The 21,601-nt window shown below is 36.5% G+C and overlaps 1 protein-coding gene across 2 annotated transcripts; it reads left to right on the top strand.

Moving 5' to 3' along the window:
• The first annotated feature begins 65 nt into the window (after positions 1–65).
• Positions 66–15,389, top strand: LOC128031225 (tRNA (guanine(10)-N2)-methyltransferase homolog). 2 transcript variants are annotated; one of them, XM_052619507.1, is made up of 13 exons: positions 66–437; positions 603–668; positions 752–825; positions 1,280–1,361; positions 1,452–1,544; positions 1,716–1,850; positions 2,038–2,194; positions 3,540–3,620; positions 3,719–3,883; positions 4,157–4,229; positions 4,809–4,943; positions 11,756–11,876; positions 15,120–15,389. In XM_052619507.1, the coding sequence occupies exons 1-13, from the start codon at positions 360–362 to the stop codon at positions 15,258–15,260; spliced, it is 1,401 nt and encodes a 466-aa protein (XP_052475467.1). In that variant the 5' UTR covers positions 66–359; the 3' UTR covers positions 15,261–15,389. The 2 variants fall into 2 exon arrangements, with proteins under 2 accessions (XP_052475467.1, XP_052475468.1); XM_052619508.1 differs by having other exon boundaries at positions 66–668; positions 1,318–1,361.
• Positions 15,390–21,601: the final 6,212 nt, after the last annotated feature.

Raw genomic sequence — 21,601 nt, 5'->3', positions numbered from 1 at the left:
CGATGATGAACCAATGATAGGGAAGATTTTGTCCTCTTAACAATTTAATGAGCGTGTAGATAAGATTAAAAGACATCATCAGGTGACACCAAATCTTTTCCATTTTCAAAAACAACTGTATACATAAAGTCATAAGAAGAAAAAAATCACTCGACTTTCACAAACAATTGTCACAAAAACGATTTACTTAATTTTACTCATCATGACTTGCAGTAGTTAAGCGTTGAAAAGTACAAAAGTCTAATCCTTTTACAAGACTTTTGCTTAGGCAATTGACAGTACGTGCGGAGATGCCACAGGGGAACTTTTGTTACGAGCACTATTTACTCATCGGATGATTTTGAATGTAACACAAAAACATGGCTCTCCACTGTGGTCGGGCGTGCAGACAATATTTACTTCATCTTGCACATGATAATGTCGATTTTAGATTACCGGTACAAACTGTAAACTTTCAGTTCACTCAGACCTTCGTGTCAGAATGCTAGAATTAATCTGTCAGAGTGTATTTTGGATTAGAGAGCAGTTCATTTTACTATTGTAGAGTAAAGTATTTAAATTAGTAGATATTCATATATCACTCTTTGAATTATTGTTTACAGGAAATAAAAGCATTACTGTCTTTAAGGGACCGTCCATTTGATACATCAGAAACATTCAACGAAAAGGTTATACCAAATAGTTTTTCACATGGCATAAGTTAATTGTTATGTTATTTATTTTCTAAAAATTCTAACTCTTTCCGCATAAGTCTCCCTTTTGGCAATTAAATGGCTTATCAGAAGATGATATACGGAGTGTTATGTCCAGAACGGTTTGTGGAAAGTAGGTTGCTGTATTTTTTTTACACTTACATTGCATGTATAATGAATGCTAAGGATGACAAACCTATAAATACTAATCTAATTGCATGTACATGGCGACATTAATTAAGTGAAATCATGAAACCCTTTGACCAATCAAGACTCTGCCTAAGTTAATATATTGAAAATAGTCCATGATTGGCTTAAGACCATTGTGTGAATATTGCGTGGGTGAAAACATGGGTTTCTTCTTTATTACTTAAGTTTACAGGGTTTTTATTCACATTAATTAACATGAACTAACAATGATCAATGTTATGAATGTTAAAGTATTATTATATATTGTTAAAAAATGTTTAGTTTAAGTTTGTTAATTTACATTAACAAATGAAAGATCTTATTGAGTCTTGATAAAAACAAAAAAAAAACAGTAATAATTATTGAATTGCTGTATCAAGTTTAATATTGACTTCAAGGTCTGCTTTTGAACTTTGGGGTCATGGAACAACAACAGATGAGCTTAGGATGTCGTTGTTGGAGTATCCAGCAGAAAAAATGGTTTGTTCATGTTCCCCCTCCTAATAAAGTACAATTTGATTTATAGAGAGTATTTCTGATCAAACTGTATCTTGTATTAATTTTTCACAGGCTCCATATCTACAAAAAAATTCTACTTATAAGATCAATGTCTACACTTTCAACAAAACGTTAGTGTTTAAGGACAGAATCGAAAAGATTGATGTAAGTATGCTGCTGTATTTTAAATATTTGTGCGTTTTTAATACCTGATTCTGTGGCATACAGTTCATAATTGGAGTTAATTTAGCAACAGCTTTAATTGCCATTTTGAATATCTTCTGTCATGGACTGTGAAAATCATGTGTGTATATATAAAGTGCATTTTTGCCACAGGCTCTAGATTTCTTGCCGTTTAAAGGGACAGTCAATCTAAAGGATCCGGAACATATTTTCTGTTTGCTGGAGGATTATGGCTCTGATCCTTATGACATCCCAGAGGAGCCTTTCCATATGTATTTTGGCAGATGGGTGAGATGCTTATAACAATTCAGAACATTTCTTCCATCGTCTTTACAAGGCTTCATTTATGACTATTGAATGGATTTGTAAAATGCTTGATTTGTGACTTAGAAAGTAAACCTGAATGACGTCCTTGTAATATAAGGTGACATACTGTATCAACTATTACATTTTAAATGGTTGGTTTTCTCTTCAGATTGCAGATGGACAGAGAGAATTAATTCGCTCTTACAGTGTGAAGAAGAGACATTTCATCGGGAACACTAGTATGGACGCTGGCCTCTCCTTCTTTATGGCCAATCATGCCAAAGTAAAGGCTGATGATTTGGTTTATGATCCATTTGTTGGAACAGGTGAGGAAATATCTGTGTGCATAGAAGTCTTTGAAATACAGCCATTTATGTCTCGTGACATAAATTCAGACATTAACATCTAATTGGATAAGCCACATTTGAGGCTGTTATAAAAAAGCCATCATATATACTACTATTACTAATAATAGAATGGAGTCTATAATATATTCATTTTTTTTTAAGTCGCTTCTGCTCACCAAGGCTGCATTTATTTGTTCAAAATACAGTAATATTGTAAATATTATTCAAAATTAAAATACCTCTTTTCATTATTTAGGTTTTTGTAAATATAATTTATTCCTGTGATGCAAAGCTGAATTTTCAGCAGACATTACTCCAGTCTTCAGTGTCACATAATTCTTCAGAATTCATTTTAATATGATGATTTGGTGCTCAATTATTATTAATGCTGAAAACAGTTGTGCTGCTTAATATTTAGTGCATTTTCAGATTTATTTATTTATTTATTTTGATGAACAGAACATTTTGAAACTGTCATTTTTAATAGTATTAGGTTTTATCAATTTACTTATATTTGTGCTAATGTTTTAATTATTTGAACATTATATTGGTGGCTCTTCGACAACTAGTATTAAAAAGTCAGTTTTAATATAAAAAGTCATTCAGCAAAGTCAGTTTATAAGTTTCTCATCCAACACGTCTATGATGTCAGATAAATTTATTCTGCAAATTAATTCATTTAGTCTTGCAAAATGAGTCAGTTTGGCATGTTGTGAATCAGAACAGTTTAGATGCTTAATTTTGGGCCAAACTGAAGCAGGTGTTTGTGTTTCTTTCTCATTCTGAGTGAAATCACATCTGACAGCTTGTCTGGGTGATTGAAGATATGTGCCATCATCTTCTGTTTCTTATTTGTGTCTAACACGAACCAGGAGTAGATCTCTATCTCATTTTTCGTTTGGTGACGGCTCACAGAAATTCTCACTTTTCAATCTCAGTTGGCCCACTTCTCCTCTTTCTTTTGACTTTGAAAAGTGCCACTTTCGAGTGTCATCAGTCAAATGAAGGATGGCTGGCTTTCGAAACAGCATGGTTTCTGCATTTCTCACTCTTTCCCAAAGCGAGGCTTATTGTGAGTTTGTAGCGTGCCATGATGTTGCCAGGGCTTTATCATAAGTGTGTTGTCACCACATGCACAGAGATCTGCAGGCCAGATGTCAGTATTTAGTTGAACTCTCTCTGGTTGCCTGGAAATCCTTATAGGCCATACTTTCAAACTGTCAAGCAGAAATAAAGATCTACAGTCAGACATAATCCAGAGATTACTTGTATTATTTTCTTTAATTTTGTGATGAGCGTTTTCTTACTCTGTTTTGTTTCTCAGGTAGTCTTCTGGTAGCTTGCTCGCGCTTTGGGGCTTATGTATGTGGGACAGACATTGATTATAACACTATCCATGGAGTAGGTATGTTTTTTTTGTGTGTTTTTTTTAAGCATTTAAGTAATTTTCTCTTTCACTTCTTCAGTTTTTTAAACACCTGTGAGCATTTAAAACTGTTGCAGGAAAAGCCAGCAGGAAGAATCAGAAATGGAGAGGACCGGATGAGAACATCCGAGCAAACCTGCGGCAGTATGGGACTGAGAGTCTGTATGTGGACGTCATGGTGTCTGATGCTTCCAAAACTGTTTGGAGAAAAAATGCACAGTTTGATGCCATTGTTACAGACCGTATGTTGCTAGAAACTTAAGGTCTTTGAAGGTAAAGGGTGTGTGATTTTTTTTTTTTTTTGTTAAAATACTATAGTATACCTGATTGGACCAGCTAAAAAACAGCTACCAGGTTCCAAAACACTGGATTTTCAGTTGCATGGGAATTGTTCAGTTACATTTAGTGGGGCATAAATTACACGCTTCACCTTTAAAGCCACATTTTTTATTGTTGTTTGACCAGTATTAACGGATGTTTTATAGCTTCAAGTGTTTTTCTTTTCCCTTGTGCAGCTCCATATGGTATTCGTGAATCCACAAGGAGAACGGGATCTCATAAAGATATCATCAGACCTACTGAGGACTTGTAAGCCTATCACTTTTATCCACCTGCATTTTTAATGGGTCCACTTGAAACACTCCTTAGATATGAGCCAGTCATCCTTTGCCTCACCTCTAACACAATGGTACAAGACTATACAGTTACACTAGCATCCAAAGGCTTTTTCAAATGAAGTGCTCACCAAGCCTGCATCTTTTGATCAATACTACAGTGAAAAGAGGAGTGTTGAGAAATAATTTGAGAGGACACATTAATTTGACACATCAAAAGTGACAGTAAAGACATTTCTAATGTAACATAAGATTTAAATTTCAAATTAAAGCTTGTTCTATTCATAAAGGAAACATTGGGGGGGGGGTTGTATCAGTTTAAAAAAAAATATTGAGTAGCACAAATGTTTTCAGTATTGATAATTAAAATTATATTTCTTTCTTGAGCACCAAATTAGCATATCAGGGGAGCAAAATACCAATTAAATTGAGATGTTCATAAGATTTTGATTAATGTGTGATTGGTGAATGAGACAAAATTCTCTTGATTTCTTAGTTTCTTCTCCATTGGAGGGCAAGTAAACTTATTTTCTTGTTTCATATCCCATTGCAGCTCCGGAGAGAGTCACGTCCCTGTTTCAATGGCTTACCACCTGAGTGATATCTTTGCCGACCTCTTGAATTTTGCAGCCCTCCACTTGGTTTTAGGTGGACGTCTTGTCTATTGGCTTCCAATCTACAGACCTGAGTAAGTACGTCTAATCAGACTGCCACAGTTTTGATAAGTAAACTGAAATATAGACCCCCTCTCCATTTTCTTTTACAATTACACTGCGTTGGCAGAGATGGTGTTGTGGCTTTATATATGGTCAAGACACTTGCACTTAACATTTCATGAAAATCATGCTCAAATGGAGTTAACAAGGTTTTTTACCATTGAATGGCAGTTGTATGTTTTTGTCTGTCATTAGAACGGCCGCACCTGAGGCAGTATATCCATCATATTACGTTTCCATCAACTTACAGGTTATAGAGTTTATTATATCTATATTAAAGCTCAGATTTATTGTTGTTTAATACATTTGGCCAAAATGTCATGATATAAGAGATGAAATGCTATACATAGGATATTTAAAACATACAAAAGTATATTGGCTACTACTAGACCACAAATTCTAATTCTTCTCCGCTCTTCAAACATACAAAAACATCAGCAATACAGGTGCATCTCAAAAATTTGATTATCATGGAAAAATCCTTTATTTTTTTTGTCATTTAATTTAAAAAAAAAGCAAAATTGCATTTTGCACACAACTGAAATATTTAAAGAGGTTTTTTTCTCTTTTTTTATTCTGATGGATATGACATACATCTTACGGAGAAAAAAAAAATCAGTATCTCAAAAGAAATTAATATTTTCTCAAAAAAGATCAATCAAAAAAGATCAATCATAAAAGATTTACGAAACAGAAATGTTCAAGATCTCCAAAGCAAGTTTATTTATGCAGTTAATACTTGGTTGGGGCTCCTTTTGCATGAATTACTGTTTCAGTGTGGCGTGGCATGGATGCAATCATTCTGTGGTACTGCTGAGGCATTATTGAAGCCCAGGTTGCTTTGATAGTGGCCTTCAGCTCCTCTGTATTGTTTGTCAGATATTACTTATCTTCCTCTTCACTATACCCCATAGATTCTCTGTGAGTTTCAGGTCAGGTGTGTTGGCTGACCAATCAATTACAGTAATATCATGGTCAGCATACTACCTTGAAGTGGTTTTGGCACTGTAGGCAGGTGCTAAAGTCCTGCTACATCTTCATAAAGCTTCTTCATAAAGCTGTCATCAGATGGAAGCATAAAGTGCTCAAAAATCTCCTGGTAGATGGCTGCATTGACTTTGGACTTGATAAAACCCAATGTACCAACACCAGCAAACGTCACGCACCCCAAATAAAGTCAAGTCAAGTCTGCTTTATTGTCAATTCTTCCACGTGTACAGTACGTACATTCAGAGAATCGATGTGGGATCTGGGGTGGGGGGGGGCTGGGGGGGGTGTTCATAGTTCAGTGGTGCCTGGGGCAGAAGAGGGATGGGGGGCAAGTTCTGGAGCAAGTACAGCTTCCTGACAGCCTGATGGATGAAGCTGTCCTTCAGTCTGCTGGTCCTGGCCTGGAGACTCCGCAGTCTGCTCCCTAATGGCAGAACACTGAAGAAGCTGTGTGACGGGTGAGTGGGATCACCTTTACGAATGAGACGGGTTTTCTTAAATGTCCTGGAGGGAGGGGAGAGAGACACCAATGATCTTCTCAACTGCTCTCGTAATGGGTTGTTGGTGGACATGTTGCAAGCACCATAACACACAGTGTTGCAGCTCGACAGGATGCTCTCGATGGTGGAGGGGGGGGGGGTCTGGCTCTCCTCAGTTTCCGGAGGAAGTAAAGACGCTGTTCATCACTGACTTCGGAAACTTCACACTGGACTTCAAGCAGCTTGGATTCTTTCCCTCTCCAGTCTTCCTCCAGACCCCAGACCTTCATCTGAAAAGAGGAATGTGGACCACTGATCAACAGTCCAGTTCTTTTCCTCCTTACCCCAGGTGAAATGCTTCTGAAGTTTTTTCTGGTTCAGTAGTGGCTTGGTTCTAGGAATGTGACAGCTGTAGACCTTTCTTGAAGACGTCTGAGTGTGGTGACTCTTGATGTGCTGACTCCAGCTTCAGTCCACTCCATGTGAAACTCTCCCAAGTTCTTGAATCAACTTTTCCTGACAATCTTTCCAAGGCTGTGGTCATCCCTGTAGCTTGTGCACCGTTTCCTACCACACTTTTTCCTTCCAGTCAACTCTCTGTGAACAGCCAGTCCTTTCAGCAGTGACCTTCTGTGGCGTACCCTCCTTGTGGAGGGTGTTGATGATTGTCTTCTGGACAACTGTCAAGTCAGAAGTCTTTCCCATAATTGTGGTTGCATGTTCTAAACTAGCCCAAGAGGTACCCAGTATTTATACTCAAAATAAATCAAACTAATCAAGCTCAAAATGGAATATTCAATTTTTAGTTTTTTGAGATACTGAATTTTAAATTTTCCTAAGCTGTAAGTCTTAACCATTAGAATTAAAAAAATAAAATAAAAAACTCTTTAAAAATTTCATTTTATGTGCAATAAATCTACAATATAAGAAAGTTAGCTTTTTTAATTAAATTACAAAAAATAAAGGAAATGCTGTAATGCTGTACTTATTCAAACATCAGTTATTTATTTACCCTTGTATTGTAAATAAGCAGAGATCCATATCCAGATGCAGTGCATCAATCTAAATGGAGGTGGGGTGGAGTAGTTACGAGGGTTCAATGATAATTTGGAGTTATGAGGTTTGGTCACAAGCTCTTTTGAATGCTTTTCACTGGTTAAATATTTGTAAAACAGACATAAGGATTACCAATAGCACCCTTAATGAAATATAATAGAGATAGGAAGTTATGATAATTTTCCACAGCACAACTGAAAACCTGTCACAGCACACTAATGCGCTTTGGCAGATTGGTTGGGAAACACACCTTTAGCAGATGTGTACTGAATCAGTCACTAGGGTGCTATCTTGTACCTTCCTATGTCAATAGATAGGAGCTCAAAGCATATCAGTATCTCAAGCCCCGTGTTGAGGTGGTAGACGTTAAAACCTGCTCAGCCTTGTTGACCTGCGGTCAGCCTAGCATAGGAGCAGGTGTGAAGCCGTGGGGTATTTCCCACTGACCACAAACAGCAGTGTCCACAGATCATGCTACCATCTGATTATAGGGCCCGGGAAGAGCTGTGGCTCAAAGGAGGGGCCCCGCCACTTGATCTACACCTTTACCTCACCTTCATCTCACTTATAGGGAGATTTTCCATCATATAGTTACGGGATTCACTCCCTCAAGCTTGCTGATGCCAACAATAATGAATTTCGCTTGCATTGTCTATTTAATACAATGAAGTGCTTTCTATGTAGAGCTGTGCAGATGCTATCACATATCACAGTTCTTTTTCTCATTATTTTTGTGTTCATTCATGTAATATCCTAGAGATTAATTAATGCAATCAATATCCAGCTTTATTTCACAATATTAACTAAATAAATGTGCGAGAGTGGAAGTGAAAGCGATTGACCTGTGATGTACACTACTTTCAACTTTTATTAAGCAAGTATAATATAAAAATTAATTGATCAAGCGTGACAGTGAAGACATAATTATACAAAGATTTCTATTTCAAATAAATGCTGCGGTTGAATGTTCTATTCATCAAGAATTCTGAATTAAAAAATGCATCATGGTTTCCACAAAAATATTAAGCAGCATGACTGTTTTCAACATTGATAAACTTTTTTGAGCAGCAAATCAACATATTAGAATGATTTCTAATGTGACACCGAAGACTGGAGAAATTATGCGGAAAATTCACTTTTGCCACTACATGAATAAATTACATTTTAAAATATATTAAAATAGCAAACATTTGTTTTAAATGTGTAAAATTATTTTATAATAGTACTGTTTTTACTGTGTTTCTGATCCAGTAAATGCAGCCTTGGTGAGCAGGAGAGCCTTCTTGCAAAAACATACTATATATATATATCTCATATCTCATATATCTCACTACATGCAGCAGAGAACCAAACAACACAGAACTGATCTTCAGTATATCCGGCCGACGGGTCAGAAGTGTATCTGGTGAATGTATTGGGGTCTGCAGACAGGAGGGATTTAACTAAGAAACTGTTAAACTTATCAGTGACATCACCACAAGGAGGCGCGCTGGCGTCACAAGCTTTATGACCGAATCTTAGTATGGCAACACTTGTGTTTATAAACTTTGGTGTCAAAGGAGCAGATGACTGCTGCTGGAATCTGGGGCTTTGACGCTGATTACCCTTGTAACAGTTAGAAGTGGAAACAGCCCTCCGTGTCCAATTCATCCACTTCATCTTGAGGAAAAAAAAGTTCATAATCATGCCCCAGACCAAATTAAAACACATCCTCCATAGTAAACAGCAAGATTTCCTGATTTCTGGTGACGCAACTGGTCACTTGTTACAAGCCAAACTAAATGAGGTATGACAGAGAAATATGTCCTTACATAACGACCATGGTGATCTAGACGTCAACATGACGGTGAAAAGTAAGTCTTTTGATTCAGTAGGCAAATCTTTGACCTTCATGTTAATTGCTTTGTTATCACTGCTTATTTTTGCAAATACAAGAATAATCTGACTTATGGGACACGGACATCATGAAGTGAAGGCAGAGATGAGTGTGAGCCACGTGGGATGTTAGTCAGTCATTAGCACCCCATAATGCACTAGTCTGTTCTGACTCATTTTCCTATATTCAGAAATGTGATTCTGTCATGTGATTTCTGTGGATGGGGCTCTTCAGAGGCCCCTTTCCTGGAAAGCTGATATTTGTTAGACATTTCTCCAAGGTGACAGGAGTAGCTCCGTGTAAACGGTGTGACGGAGAATATGTATGGTTCGTGTGCCTCCTTGTTTTGCTTTGTCAGGTCCGTTGAAAAGATGGCACATAATTTATGATTTGTTTGAAACGCAGCTATAACTGCGTGTGTGCAATGGGTTTTTGGATCAGTGGCTTTGTGTGGATGAGGTTCAGCTAGAGCTGGCAGCCCTCGAACCGATTTTCCCATTGATTTCAAATGCTAGCCATATTTACGTAATCATCTGAAAAATAAAGGGAGATGATGCATGCGAACGCATCTGTCAGCACATGAATGTTAGCAACCCACCAGCTCAACTCCCTGCTGAGTTAATGTCCCTACTTACTGTCTTCAGTGCCTCTGGGAACAACGAATAGTTCCGATGTTCTCAGTGGTTCTGGTTAGAAAGGCACTTATGGTTGTGGCAGGGCTTCAGATTACGATTTTAAATGCAAAAAAAAGCAACAACAATCTAGTTACTATCAGTGAAATATGTGTTTTCAGAAGTTATTTTGTTAAATCTGTCTTCAGAGCATGATGTATCAACAAATCAGTGCAACAACAAACAGCAAAAGCTGTGTAGTCCAGTTCGAAGAGAAAGAACTTTTATGAACCGATTATTTTTAATGAGTCAGCCAGAAGAATTCAAGACACTTGCTTTGTCCCAATCTGTATAAAATCCATTCTAAATAGTATATTTGAAATTAGAATTAGCTTGTCCTAAATTTTGTCAAAATTAGTATCCTAAATGTACCTGGATGGTCTACTATTTCTAGGTAGTAATTTAAAGTGCAGATCCATGTACACTCTAATGGCTAATATTGCCGACAAACCATTGTAGTTTTAAGGAGGGTTTTGTTCATAAACATAAAATAGAGATGGGATGCAGGAGTGCTTTAAAGCTGCGATAGGGAACTTTTGACGCTCTAGCGGTTAATAAACAGAACTGCTTGCGTCTTGCGGAAAAACATCGTAGCCGGAACTACTTCTCTCTGTTTATGTCTATGAAGAATCACAGAGGTACTGGGTTACTCCACCACGGTACCCCCGAAGCAATCTAAAATAGTCCGAATATAAACACTTATTATAAGTGTACCCTAGTGATTCAGGACAAGCTAAAAACACGGTTTGGAAAATGGATTCATGGTGTACTCGCTTATTATATACATTTTTCTAAATTTTGAACACAAACAAAGTTACGGACCGCAGCTCTGATTGGTTGTTTCTTAACTGGAGCGATGTATTTCTTCAAATGGCAATAGGAGCACTGGGAGGAGCCAGAGGAGCTTGATTTGTTCACAGATTATCTGTCTCATATTCTACTGTCAGGACATAATGACAGGTTTAACAAATTTGTAAAAAATATATTTTTACAAAAGTTACCTACTGCAGCTTTAAATTTGCTTGTGTATTAGCAGTTTGAATCTGTTTTTCTTTTTTATCATCTCTGAAGTTAACCAGGAATTATTGTGATGCATACTTTATTTTTGAGACACTATTGTTGTGGTTTATCATATGAGGTCTATTTTATAAGGTTAAAAAAAAAAACAGAAAAAAAATCAGAAATAGAAAAAAAAAACTATTCTTTGTTGATTAAAAATAATTTAAATGTTCTTAATATTCAGCTAATATTATAGCTTCATGTTGGTTTGATTAACTTTTTCAAGTGTGTAAAGTAACATTTAGTGAGGTTTTGTCTGTAACCCAACAAATGTGGTCAAACATTTCCTGCTTATTTCCTGCCTGTTGCATTCGCATTGCATCTTTTCCATAGTGGACACAAAGATATAGTAATTGCTACAGCAAGACTTCAGATGGTTTCCTTAACAATCAACTACATTCATGCATCCCTTCTGTTGTTGTTTTGGTGACCCTCTTGTTGCCTGAGGAATAACTGGCAGACACTCTACAAAAAATGTCTGTTTAATTCATCACACTTTTTCCAGTGCTGTGCAGTGCTTGTGACACACACAAGTGAGCAGTGGCAAAATTTCAGCAACAACCGCTGATAGTTGTGACATCCCCTACCACTATCAAGGTGTTTGTTTGGTGAGCGTGCCTCTGGCTGATCTTAAACTGCACTGTGGTCTGCAGGTACTGTGAGGAGATGGTGCCTCTGCACCCCTGTTTGACTCTCATCAGCAACTGTGAACAAACTCTGTCCAGCCACACGTCACGAAGACTCCTCACCATGGAGAAGACCAAGGAGCCCGAGGTAGGATATGTGAACGTTTTTTGGGTGGAGACCCCTTGGTCTAAAGATGAGATTGTTTAATGCAAACTGTCCTGAATCATTTTTATAGTCTTTTATTGCACCAATCTGAAAATAATCTTGCCATCTGGCTGTGATTGACTCTGTTTTTATGCCGCTTTAATGACTTAATCACACATTGTATGGAAAACAATCCATCTTTGGATTTGACAACCACTTCACTTTAAAACCCCAAATTGTTCCCATAAAAGCTTCCCTGAAACACACTCACGAATATTTATCCAGATTGGCGTGCATCTCCTCTGACTTATGCTCCAAACCTGGAATATATACTGTATGTTACCTACAGATGCCATGTCCTTGTCTTCCTAAAACTTGCTTCAAACCCCAAAGATGACAAATGACTATCAAATCAGTCTCTTCTGTAAAAAAAAAAATTAAATAATTGCTCCTTTCCCAAAGCTCAAGTAGCTCTGATGTGATCTTGGCATTATGGAGATCTCTGCAAAACTTCTACTCATCTCCAGCAGTAGCAAACAAAAAACATCTGAATATTGTCCACTGATCATTGTTTATGGATGTTTATCCTAATGTCCTTGATTGGCTCTGATAGACTGTTCTACAATGCTCTTCACGTGAATTATAATATTAGGTTTAGAGTACTGTTGCTTTGTTTGAAAACAGAAGGAACATGTCTTGTTGCAGAATGAGATAAATATTACCCAGTGTAGCTTATTTATAGAACAGAAAGCAGGACATTTAGGAGCTTCGCAGATCTAGCATTAGTCCAGAGCGGTCTAACATTTCAGAATCAAGAATCAAGGCCCTGTTTCTGCCTTGTCTCATTCTCTTTCTCTCTGTTTTCGTCTCTCTCTCTCTCTCTCTCTCTCTCTCTCTCTCTCTCTCTCTCTCTCTCTCTCTCTCTCTCTCTCTCTCTCTCTCTCTCTCTCTCTCTCTCTCTCTCTCTCTCTCTCTCTCTCTCTCTCTCTCTCTCTCTCTCTCTCTCTCTCTCTCATTTACATTTCACATTTTGGCACATAGAGTATGTGTGTCCTCATGTGCCCTGCTGAAGTGCCTACACCAAAGATCTGGTTTTCTTCATTGGTTAAATCTTACAAAGAAATGTCCGGGTCACAAACCAAAATTTATGAATTATTTTTTACCATAAAAATATACTTTTGCACTGTAACCTGATTTTTCTAACAGTTATTTACATTATTTTAATGCAAAACTATATATATATTTTTTTTTTTTTCATGAATTTATTGGATTAATAATGTTTAAATCTAATTTAAAATAATTACATATTTAAGTGATGTTTAAATTCTTCTAAATATGTCTGTGTGTGTATATTATATTAATATATATATATACATTTTTCTGGATTTTTTGATGACTGGAATGTTCAAAATATGAGCATTTATTTGAAATCTTTTTGTCAAAATATAAAAGTCCTTACCAACACATTTAATCAAGTTAATGAATCCTTACTGAATAAATTAAGGATTAATTTCTTAAAAATATTACTGACCACAGACTTGTGGTAGTATATGTATTTGCATTAGTCACAAGAGATTTTTTCATTCAGTAAACAGTGGGCTACTGAGAATTGAGAGGGTTGAGGATAAATGTGTATAAATGAAATCATGAAAATAATCCAGAAGAGTTTTAAAATAGCTGTAATTTTCTTCATGCACAGATATAGGTCCTTTTCTTATGTTGTTTTGATTTTGGAGTGAAATATGACTTTCACTGTGCTTTCCATCTTCATTTGTTCATCCTGTCATTCTAATTGACATTACAGCCCACTTAAGCCGCCACAGACACTAGGGTCTGTTCCTGAGGCTTGTGTGGTCTGTGTTGCGTAAGTTGCGTTGTAAAGTAAGGGCCGGGGCGGCACATGTGACCTGAACGGAGTCCTTGCTGACTGGCAGAAGGGAGTGTGTTGTAGAAGGTGCCGTTGATGGTTTGCAGGCCCAGAGCTGGAGTCATCACTTTCAGCTCACAGTCTTTCTGCCACCTCGTTAGCCTGCGGAGCAGTGTGCTTCCCTCCTGCCCTCCTCCAGCAGGTCCTGGTTTAGATCCTGGCCTCCACCCTGAGCAGGAAAATCTGAGGAACTTAACACTCTGCTGTCTGTCATTAGGCACTTGACTGTGAGCGTGTGAAGGGAAGACATAAAAGTGTGCTGGACTCAGCCAAAACGTTTAAACCTGATTCTGCCATTTTTCTTTAGCGTGCCTTTGTTTTTGTTTTTTTGTGTATTGTTATATATATATATATATATATATATATATATGTGTGTATATATATATATATATATATATATATATATTTGAATAAGGACATTTAAGCTGATAAACATGTAAAAGAACACTGCCTACTACTTGTTTTGCATTACATGTTATTTCAAAACACTACCTGTCAAAAGTTTGGAATAACTAAGATGTGTGTAAAAGAAATCTGTTATATACACTAAAGGTGCAATTATTTAATCAAAAATACAATATTGAGAACTATTACATAATTAATATACATTAAAATCAGAATTTTTCCTGTGATGGCAAAGATGAATGTTCAGTAGCCATTACTCCAGTCTTCAGTGGCACATGAAATCTTTCTCAAATGCTGATTGATGCTCAGTAATTATCATATATTTATTTCCAGTTTCTGCTTAATATTTTTGTGGAAACGGTAATGCATGTTTTTTTTTTTTTTTCAGCATTCTTAGATAAAGAAGTTCAATAAACAGCATTTATTTGGAAAATAAATATTTTGTAATTACAAATGTCTTTACTGTCACTTTTGATCAATTTAATGCATCTTTGCTGAATAAAATCAGCATAATAGAATGATTTCTGAAGGATAATGTGACACTGAAGACTGAAAAATTCACTTTAGCCACCAAAGGAATAGATTAAAATTAGAACAAAATACTACTGTTTTTAATGTGTTTTGTCTAAATAAATGCGTCCATGTTGGGTAAAATTGTTTGACCCGTAATGCATATGACTTTATTCCAGAAAATAGACAATAAGAAAATAACCAGATTATATGATTATATAGTTGGCTGCTGCTAGTAAAAACCAATCCAGTCTAGAACCAGTTTGCATTTTGATACTGACTGTTGTTCATAACTTCTAAACAGAAAAATGCTGATAAAATCCAACTCCCTATCGTTGAAAAATTGCTTAAATCTTGCACTTCTGATTTTTTTTATTTAAGCTGTTTGCTATGCTTTCTTGCAGGATTCAGACGGACTAGCGCACCTTGCTGACCCTCGCTTCACCCTGTACCAGGGTCACAACTCTTTCAGAGAGAAATACTTCTGTGGTCTCACCAAGAAGAATGGAAAGGACAGCAAAGCCTCCCCAGGAAATAAAGATTAAAACATGAAAAGAATGGTTTCAGTTCTATTTTTATTTAGATATTCATTTATTTAATTTTCTTTTTATAGCATCATTGTATTTTAAATGTTTGGGTTGGGGTTTTTTTTCAATAAAAACCCTTTTATCATTCGTCTCCACTTCTTTTTATCTTTCTCCTCTCTAAAGCGATGCCAGACGCAATTTAATTTATTGCAGCATTAGCGATATGGGTTAAAAATATGGGATTAGTGTAATACTTGTTTCTCTGAGTGCTTGCAAAGTAGAAAGATGAAGGGGTGTAATGTAATGTGCCTACTGGACATTTGCAGTGGAAGATGGAGCGCGGGGCCTGCTATCTAAACTGCCTTAAGTGTTTATACAAAGTCAGGTAGACATCTGAATAATGAATCTGTCTTAGACTTAAACTCACCTCAAAGAGAGCCGTCTAGTTCAACATAAATAAAATCTCCTATGAAAATAAGAGGGTGATCTTTTTAGAGGGATTTGGGCAGATATTTGGCATGTGATGTCATAAATTTGTCTGCATTTCTAGTAGGACAGGCCTTATTTTGCATTATTAAATCCTGTGGTGAATCCCAAACATTGTAAAACTTAGTTTTTTGTTTTCTTTCACAATTCCTGTTCCTCTTTCTCTTTTCCCATTCAGGCAAAGTTTAGAGTAAACTGAAATTAAATGCATCCTTATTCATCTCCCACAAGCAGATCTTTTCATCCCTCAACTCTCCCCTGTAGAGGATTGATGAAGTGGAAAGCCACAGAACTGTCTGTGCAGCATTTAACTGTTCCAGGCTGAAACCCACTTCTCATTACAAGAAGAGCTCACATTTATTTCTTTTTACATGAAAAGGAAATTAATGAAAAATTTACTGCAAAATGTTCTGCACCATCTAACAAATCAATAAGTGGATACGTTGTGTTAAAGGGATAGTCCTAAAAACGAGCATTCTGCCGTCATTTACTCGCCCTCAAGGTAATCGAAACCTCTATGAATTTCCATCTTCTTTTAAACACAAAAGAAGATATTTTGAAGAATGTTGGTAACCAAACACTTGACTGTAGCAATTGACTTCCATAGTATTTGTTTCTGTACCATGGGTTATCGACAACTGTTTGGTTGCCAACATTCTTAACATATATTCTCAACATGTCATTTATAAACATTTTTTGAGTGAAATTCCCTTCAATTTCAGATGAGATTCTATAATATGCCCCAGCGTTCATAGTTGAATGATATTGGAATTCCATTTATTTATCTTAAAGAAATATATAGACCTTTAAATTGGCTTTCCTCATTATTCCAGGCTAGAAAAAATAAATAAATAAATTGGCAGCAGAAAGTTGCTTCCAGGATGTAAGCCATTACCTCCACTGGTGCTCTTAGGAGAAGGGAAAAAATCCAAGGCATTGACATGGGGTATAAAACAAAAATAACAATTCTTGTTTATTTGGTTTTGTTTTGTAATCTTAAACCCATATTTTAAGCATTTTTTTCTTCCCTTCTTGGATTCTTTGTTTCATGAAACAAAATCTCAGTTTGATAGATGGTTTCTTCTTGTTTAGTTTAGGCAGTTTCTTGAAAGCTGCATGGATATTTTTATTTCAAAGTCTGGAAATGTCTCTAAAACTGTTTGTGACCTATAAAATTGTTCATGTTTTTGAAAAAAGTCTCATATGCTCAGCAAGGAAGCATTTCGGCCTATTTGATCAGAAATATAACAGCAATATTGTGAATTAATGTTGCAGTTTAAATAATCGCTTTTCTATATGAATATATTTTAAAATGTAATTTATTCCTGTGATGGCAAAGTTTTCAGCAGCCATTACTCCAGTTTCAGTGTCACATGATTTATTCTTATCAATGTTGAAGTTTTGCTAATAGATGTTTTTGTAGAAACTGTGATAATTATGAAGATGTATAAAAGTCTTTATTGTCACTTTTGAGTGTGTGTGTATGTATGTTATTGCCAAATATAAGCATTGAAAATCTTATTGACCTTATTGAACAATTTGGGGGAACATCACAAATGTGACTATTCAGATTGTATAGAATTTGTATATAGATGTCATAATTAAATGATTGCAACACAAAAAGGGCACATGGGATAAATAAGGATTGCAATGGGTGCTTTAATGTTATTTATCCTGGTGTGATTGTTCTGCCAGGGCTAGATGTTTTCAGTTACAAGTACTTAAACATATCTAAATTGACTCTAATTACCAACATTTCCCTTTTGTTTTCAAATGAGCTGGCCGGTTTAAATGGGGTGCTCACGAACAGCCGATAAAACTAATAACCAGCAAAAACAATAACCACATGCGCTCTCACCAACGCAGTCTTAAGAGACGCTTTGAGACAGTTTTATTAGGTTCACATGGCAGCAAAACAAATATGCTGCTCTTTCACACCAACACACACCAAAAACTGGATAGGAAAAAGAGTAACAAACACCAAATAACAATCAACAATTACTCATAGATAGCTTTTAGCAATATTGTGTGTTTAGATGGTTTACATGTGCTTACATCATTTATTATCAACCCTCTTTTTTTGGTTTTGTGTGGTGTCTAAATCAACCTACATAATAGAAAGTAAATTACATTGTTGTGTGCTTATTTTATGTAATTTGTGATGAGATCAGATCCCTTTTGATGATCTACTCGAGTTAAAAGCTCCACCTCACCTCCGGCACCCATTCATCTTCTCCATCCTGCATAAACAAACCATACAGAGAAACAGATGAGCAGTCTAACCTTGCTGTGTTTCATTCATTTCTCTGTGGATTCTAGCCATATTGTGGCTCCCGAATGTTTACTGACAAACTGGAGTGTCAGGAGTTTGTTATTCTGCCTTTATGATTCTGTACGTTCTCAGCTGTGTGTTGTTAAGCTGTGTTGGATTCTCACCCTCTCAGACTAAACGACTGTTTTAGTACCATTTTGTACATTGTATAATATTTAAGTCCACGTGACCTGCTGTCTGCAACCCATTTTACTTTTGCAATACAACATTTCTTACTAACACAGCATGTTTGTACAATAAGCATAAGGCAAGTTTTAAAGGAACAGTTCACACAAAAATTTTAATCTACTCGCCCTCATAGCATCCAAGAGATTGTTTCTTCATCAGAACAGATTTTGAGAAATTTAGCATTTCATCATTTGCTCACCAATGGATCCTCTGCAGCGAATGGGTGCCGTCAGAATGAAAGTTCAAACAGTTGATCAAAACATCACAATAATCCACAAGTAATCCTCATGACTCCAGTCCATCAGTTAATGTTGTGTGAAAAATCATTAATCATTAAAACATTTAAACTTTAAACAATTGTTTTTAGCTAAAATATGAACCGTCTTTCCTCAATTTGTATTAATATTTTTGACAGATAAGCAACCCAGGGGTACTGCCAATACAGCAAGGCCTCATGAATATGAATTTGGCTATGGTGTGATATTATAATAGGCTAATTCAGATGTTGTAGTCATGAAATCAATCAGCAAGTGCTAACCATCCAAACATTGACCAATTGAGTATAAAAGTGGTTGTTTTGACTTTTAAAGCTTAGAGGAGCCTCTACGAGTGATAGCAGTGGTCAATGACTCTTAAACTTTTCATGTATTTCCATAAATATATGACAAAAAAAAAAAAAATCATTACTGCTTCAGTGTGGGCTGTTCCGTTTTGACCGCAAGGAAGGGTCTACTCATTGCAGCCGTTTAAATTATTATCTCACTTCCTCCCACTGGACATTCCACTACTGTGCCGACCTTTTCTCACTTCAGTGGAGTGGCTGGGATACAATAAACCCAATTTGATTATGACTTACTTCATCTTGAGGAAACCCAGACGAGTCTAGAACGCACGCCATGGTTTGAAATAGAGGAAATTGAGAGTCAGTGACCGGTCTCTCGTCCTTTTTCACATCCATTTCCTTGTGACCTACAACTTACATAAGTCTTGCATTCTAATTTTGTTAAAAAAGACAAAAAAAAAAGAAGAAGAAAAAAAAGTGTTTTCAACCCGTCGGTCAAACTGCTTTTTATTAGCACTAGAGTTTCAGATGTATGCAACAAACCTCGCTTTTACCCCATTCTGAGGCCAAGTTAACAATTTGACAAACACTTGAAACATGTGTCACTCACTTTTAGTAATCTAGTCCAAATTCCACTATCAAAGGGGTGTGTGTTGGGGGGTTGGTGGAAGAAAATTGCTTAATGATGGGCGAAAAAGTACTGAAAAATAATATTACTCAAGTAATATTAAGTAATTTGCAGAAAAACTACTGAAGTTTCGGATACAGAATGGGGTGATATGAGCATTATGGGTAATTAAACACTTTCATTTAATATCTGTTTCACAAGTGAAACTCATGGAAGTTTTAAACTTATGACATTCCAGGAAATCCCTAATGAACAAATGCATCAGATATAACTACAGCTGAATAACATGCAGATTTTGATTTTGGAACATGAAGATAGTCAATACACTTTTGCGATGATATATCTGTGTTCTGCCATTTTGGGTATTTTCATAAGAATGATGTACAGGTGCATCTCAAATTAGAATGTCGTGGAAAAGTTAATTTATTTCAGAAATTCAACTCAAACTGTGAAACTCGTGTATTAAATAAATTCAATGCACACAGACTGAAGTAGTTACAATTTTTGGTTCTTTGAATTGTGATGATTTTGGCTCACATTTAACAAAAACCCACCAATTCACTATCTCAACAAATAAGAATACTTCATAAGACCAAAAAAATAAATAAATAAATATATAAGTAATTTAATTTAATTTAATTACTGCCTCAATTCAGCGAGGCATGGAGGTGATCAGTTTGTGGCACTGCTGAGGTGGTATGGAAGCCCAGGTTTCTTTGACAGTCTTCAGATCATCTGCATTTTTTGGTCTCTTGTTTCTCATTTTCTTCTTGACAATAGTCGATAGATTATCTGAGGGGTTCAGGTCTGGTGAGTTTGCTGGCCAGTCAAGCACACCATGACATTTAACCAACTTTTGGTGCTTCTGGCAGTGTGGGCAGGTGCCAAATCCAGCTTGAAAATTAAATCAGCATCTTCAAAAAGCTGGTCAGGAGGACTTTTTCCTGAACCTGCAGAATAGCATACAATGGCTGTTTCTATAAAGTGGGGCAAATCCAACTTTACCAAGGACAGTCCGGCACTTTTGACTCACAACCTGTAAGTACATGTTTTAAATGTAAAGAATTTGCCACTGATGATTGGAACGTGGGTTTAAAGCAGTGTAGAGTAGTGCTTGTTGTTTGACGTTTCTTCAATCACAGATGCAGACATGGTTTTATGTATACGTGGTGCAATACGCAACGCAATGCGTAAAAACATAGTATAAGTCATTATAAGTAATTATGACCCCACAGGATGCAACAAATGCCTCATTTGTAATGGGTTTTATTGATTTTGGATTACATAAAAAAGTATAAGGGGCATAACATTTCCAGTCACACTTGAGGTTTTCAGCCAATCACAATGCACTGGATAGCTGGCCAATCAACATAAACCTCGCTTTTCAGAATGATGAGCTTTGTAAAAAATCAACACATTTCAGAAAGGCGGGGAGTAGAGGAGCTACAATCATGTACATTATGTGGAAAAGAATGTGTTTGTTTAACCTTAAACTGCATAAACACAGTGAATTACACCAAATACACAACATAATGTTCTTTTTAGCAACGTCATATGAGCCATTTAAATAATCACCAAATATATGATTATTTACTGGGGGGAGGAAAAAGTGTACAGTCAGGATAACAATATATTTCAAGAATTTTGGGGGGGGGGGGGGGGGTTGAATTTCTGTGATATGTTTAAGTGCACACAGGGAGGATGTGATTGCAGCATGAGGCTGTGTAATTGGGGCTGTTAAGCCGTCAACACCAGGTTATCGTGCATGATTTGAACCGTGGAATGTACTGTACATGAGGGTCTACGTTAACCAAGGCCAGGAAATACGCAAGTGAATTCTTGATTTCTCCCCCATGATTCCTCAAAGACCATCACCCCAATTGAGGAAGACAAATCTATGCATGTAAACGTGACCCCTGGAGGCTCACCTTGGCTGATGCGGCGTCTCATCTGTTTTTGGCCCACAGGTGAAGAAGCTAAACTGGCCTTATAGCCCAGAGCACAGAGGCTTCTGAAAACCCCAGTCAAGAAAGACCCTGTCCTCTGTAAACCCTGTATTATGGATGCGGTGTACTGGGCAAACAAGACCAGATGTGTTTTAGATCTGAAGAACATCAGTAAAAAGATGATGCACTGCAGTGTAAAGACTGAGAAAATCTGTGCTTGTCCAGTGGACAGTGTGC

Source organism: Carassius gibelio, chromosome A16 (genome assembly GCF_023724105.1).
Source record: "Carassius gibelio isolate Cgi1373 ecotype wild population from Czech Republic chromosome A16, carGib1.2-hapl.c, whole genome shotgun sequence".
NCBI lineage: Eukaryota > Metazoa > Chordata > Actinopteri > Cypriniformes > Cyprinidae > Carassius > Carassius gibelio.
The sequence above is the reverse complement of the archived record's forward strand: the minus strand, read 5'-3'. Positions and strand labels throughout refer to the sequence as shown.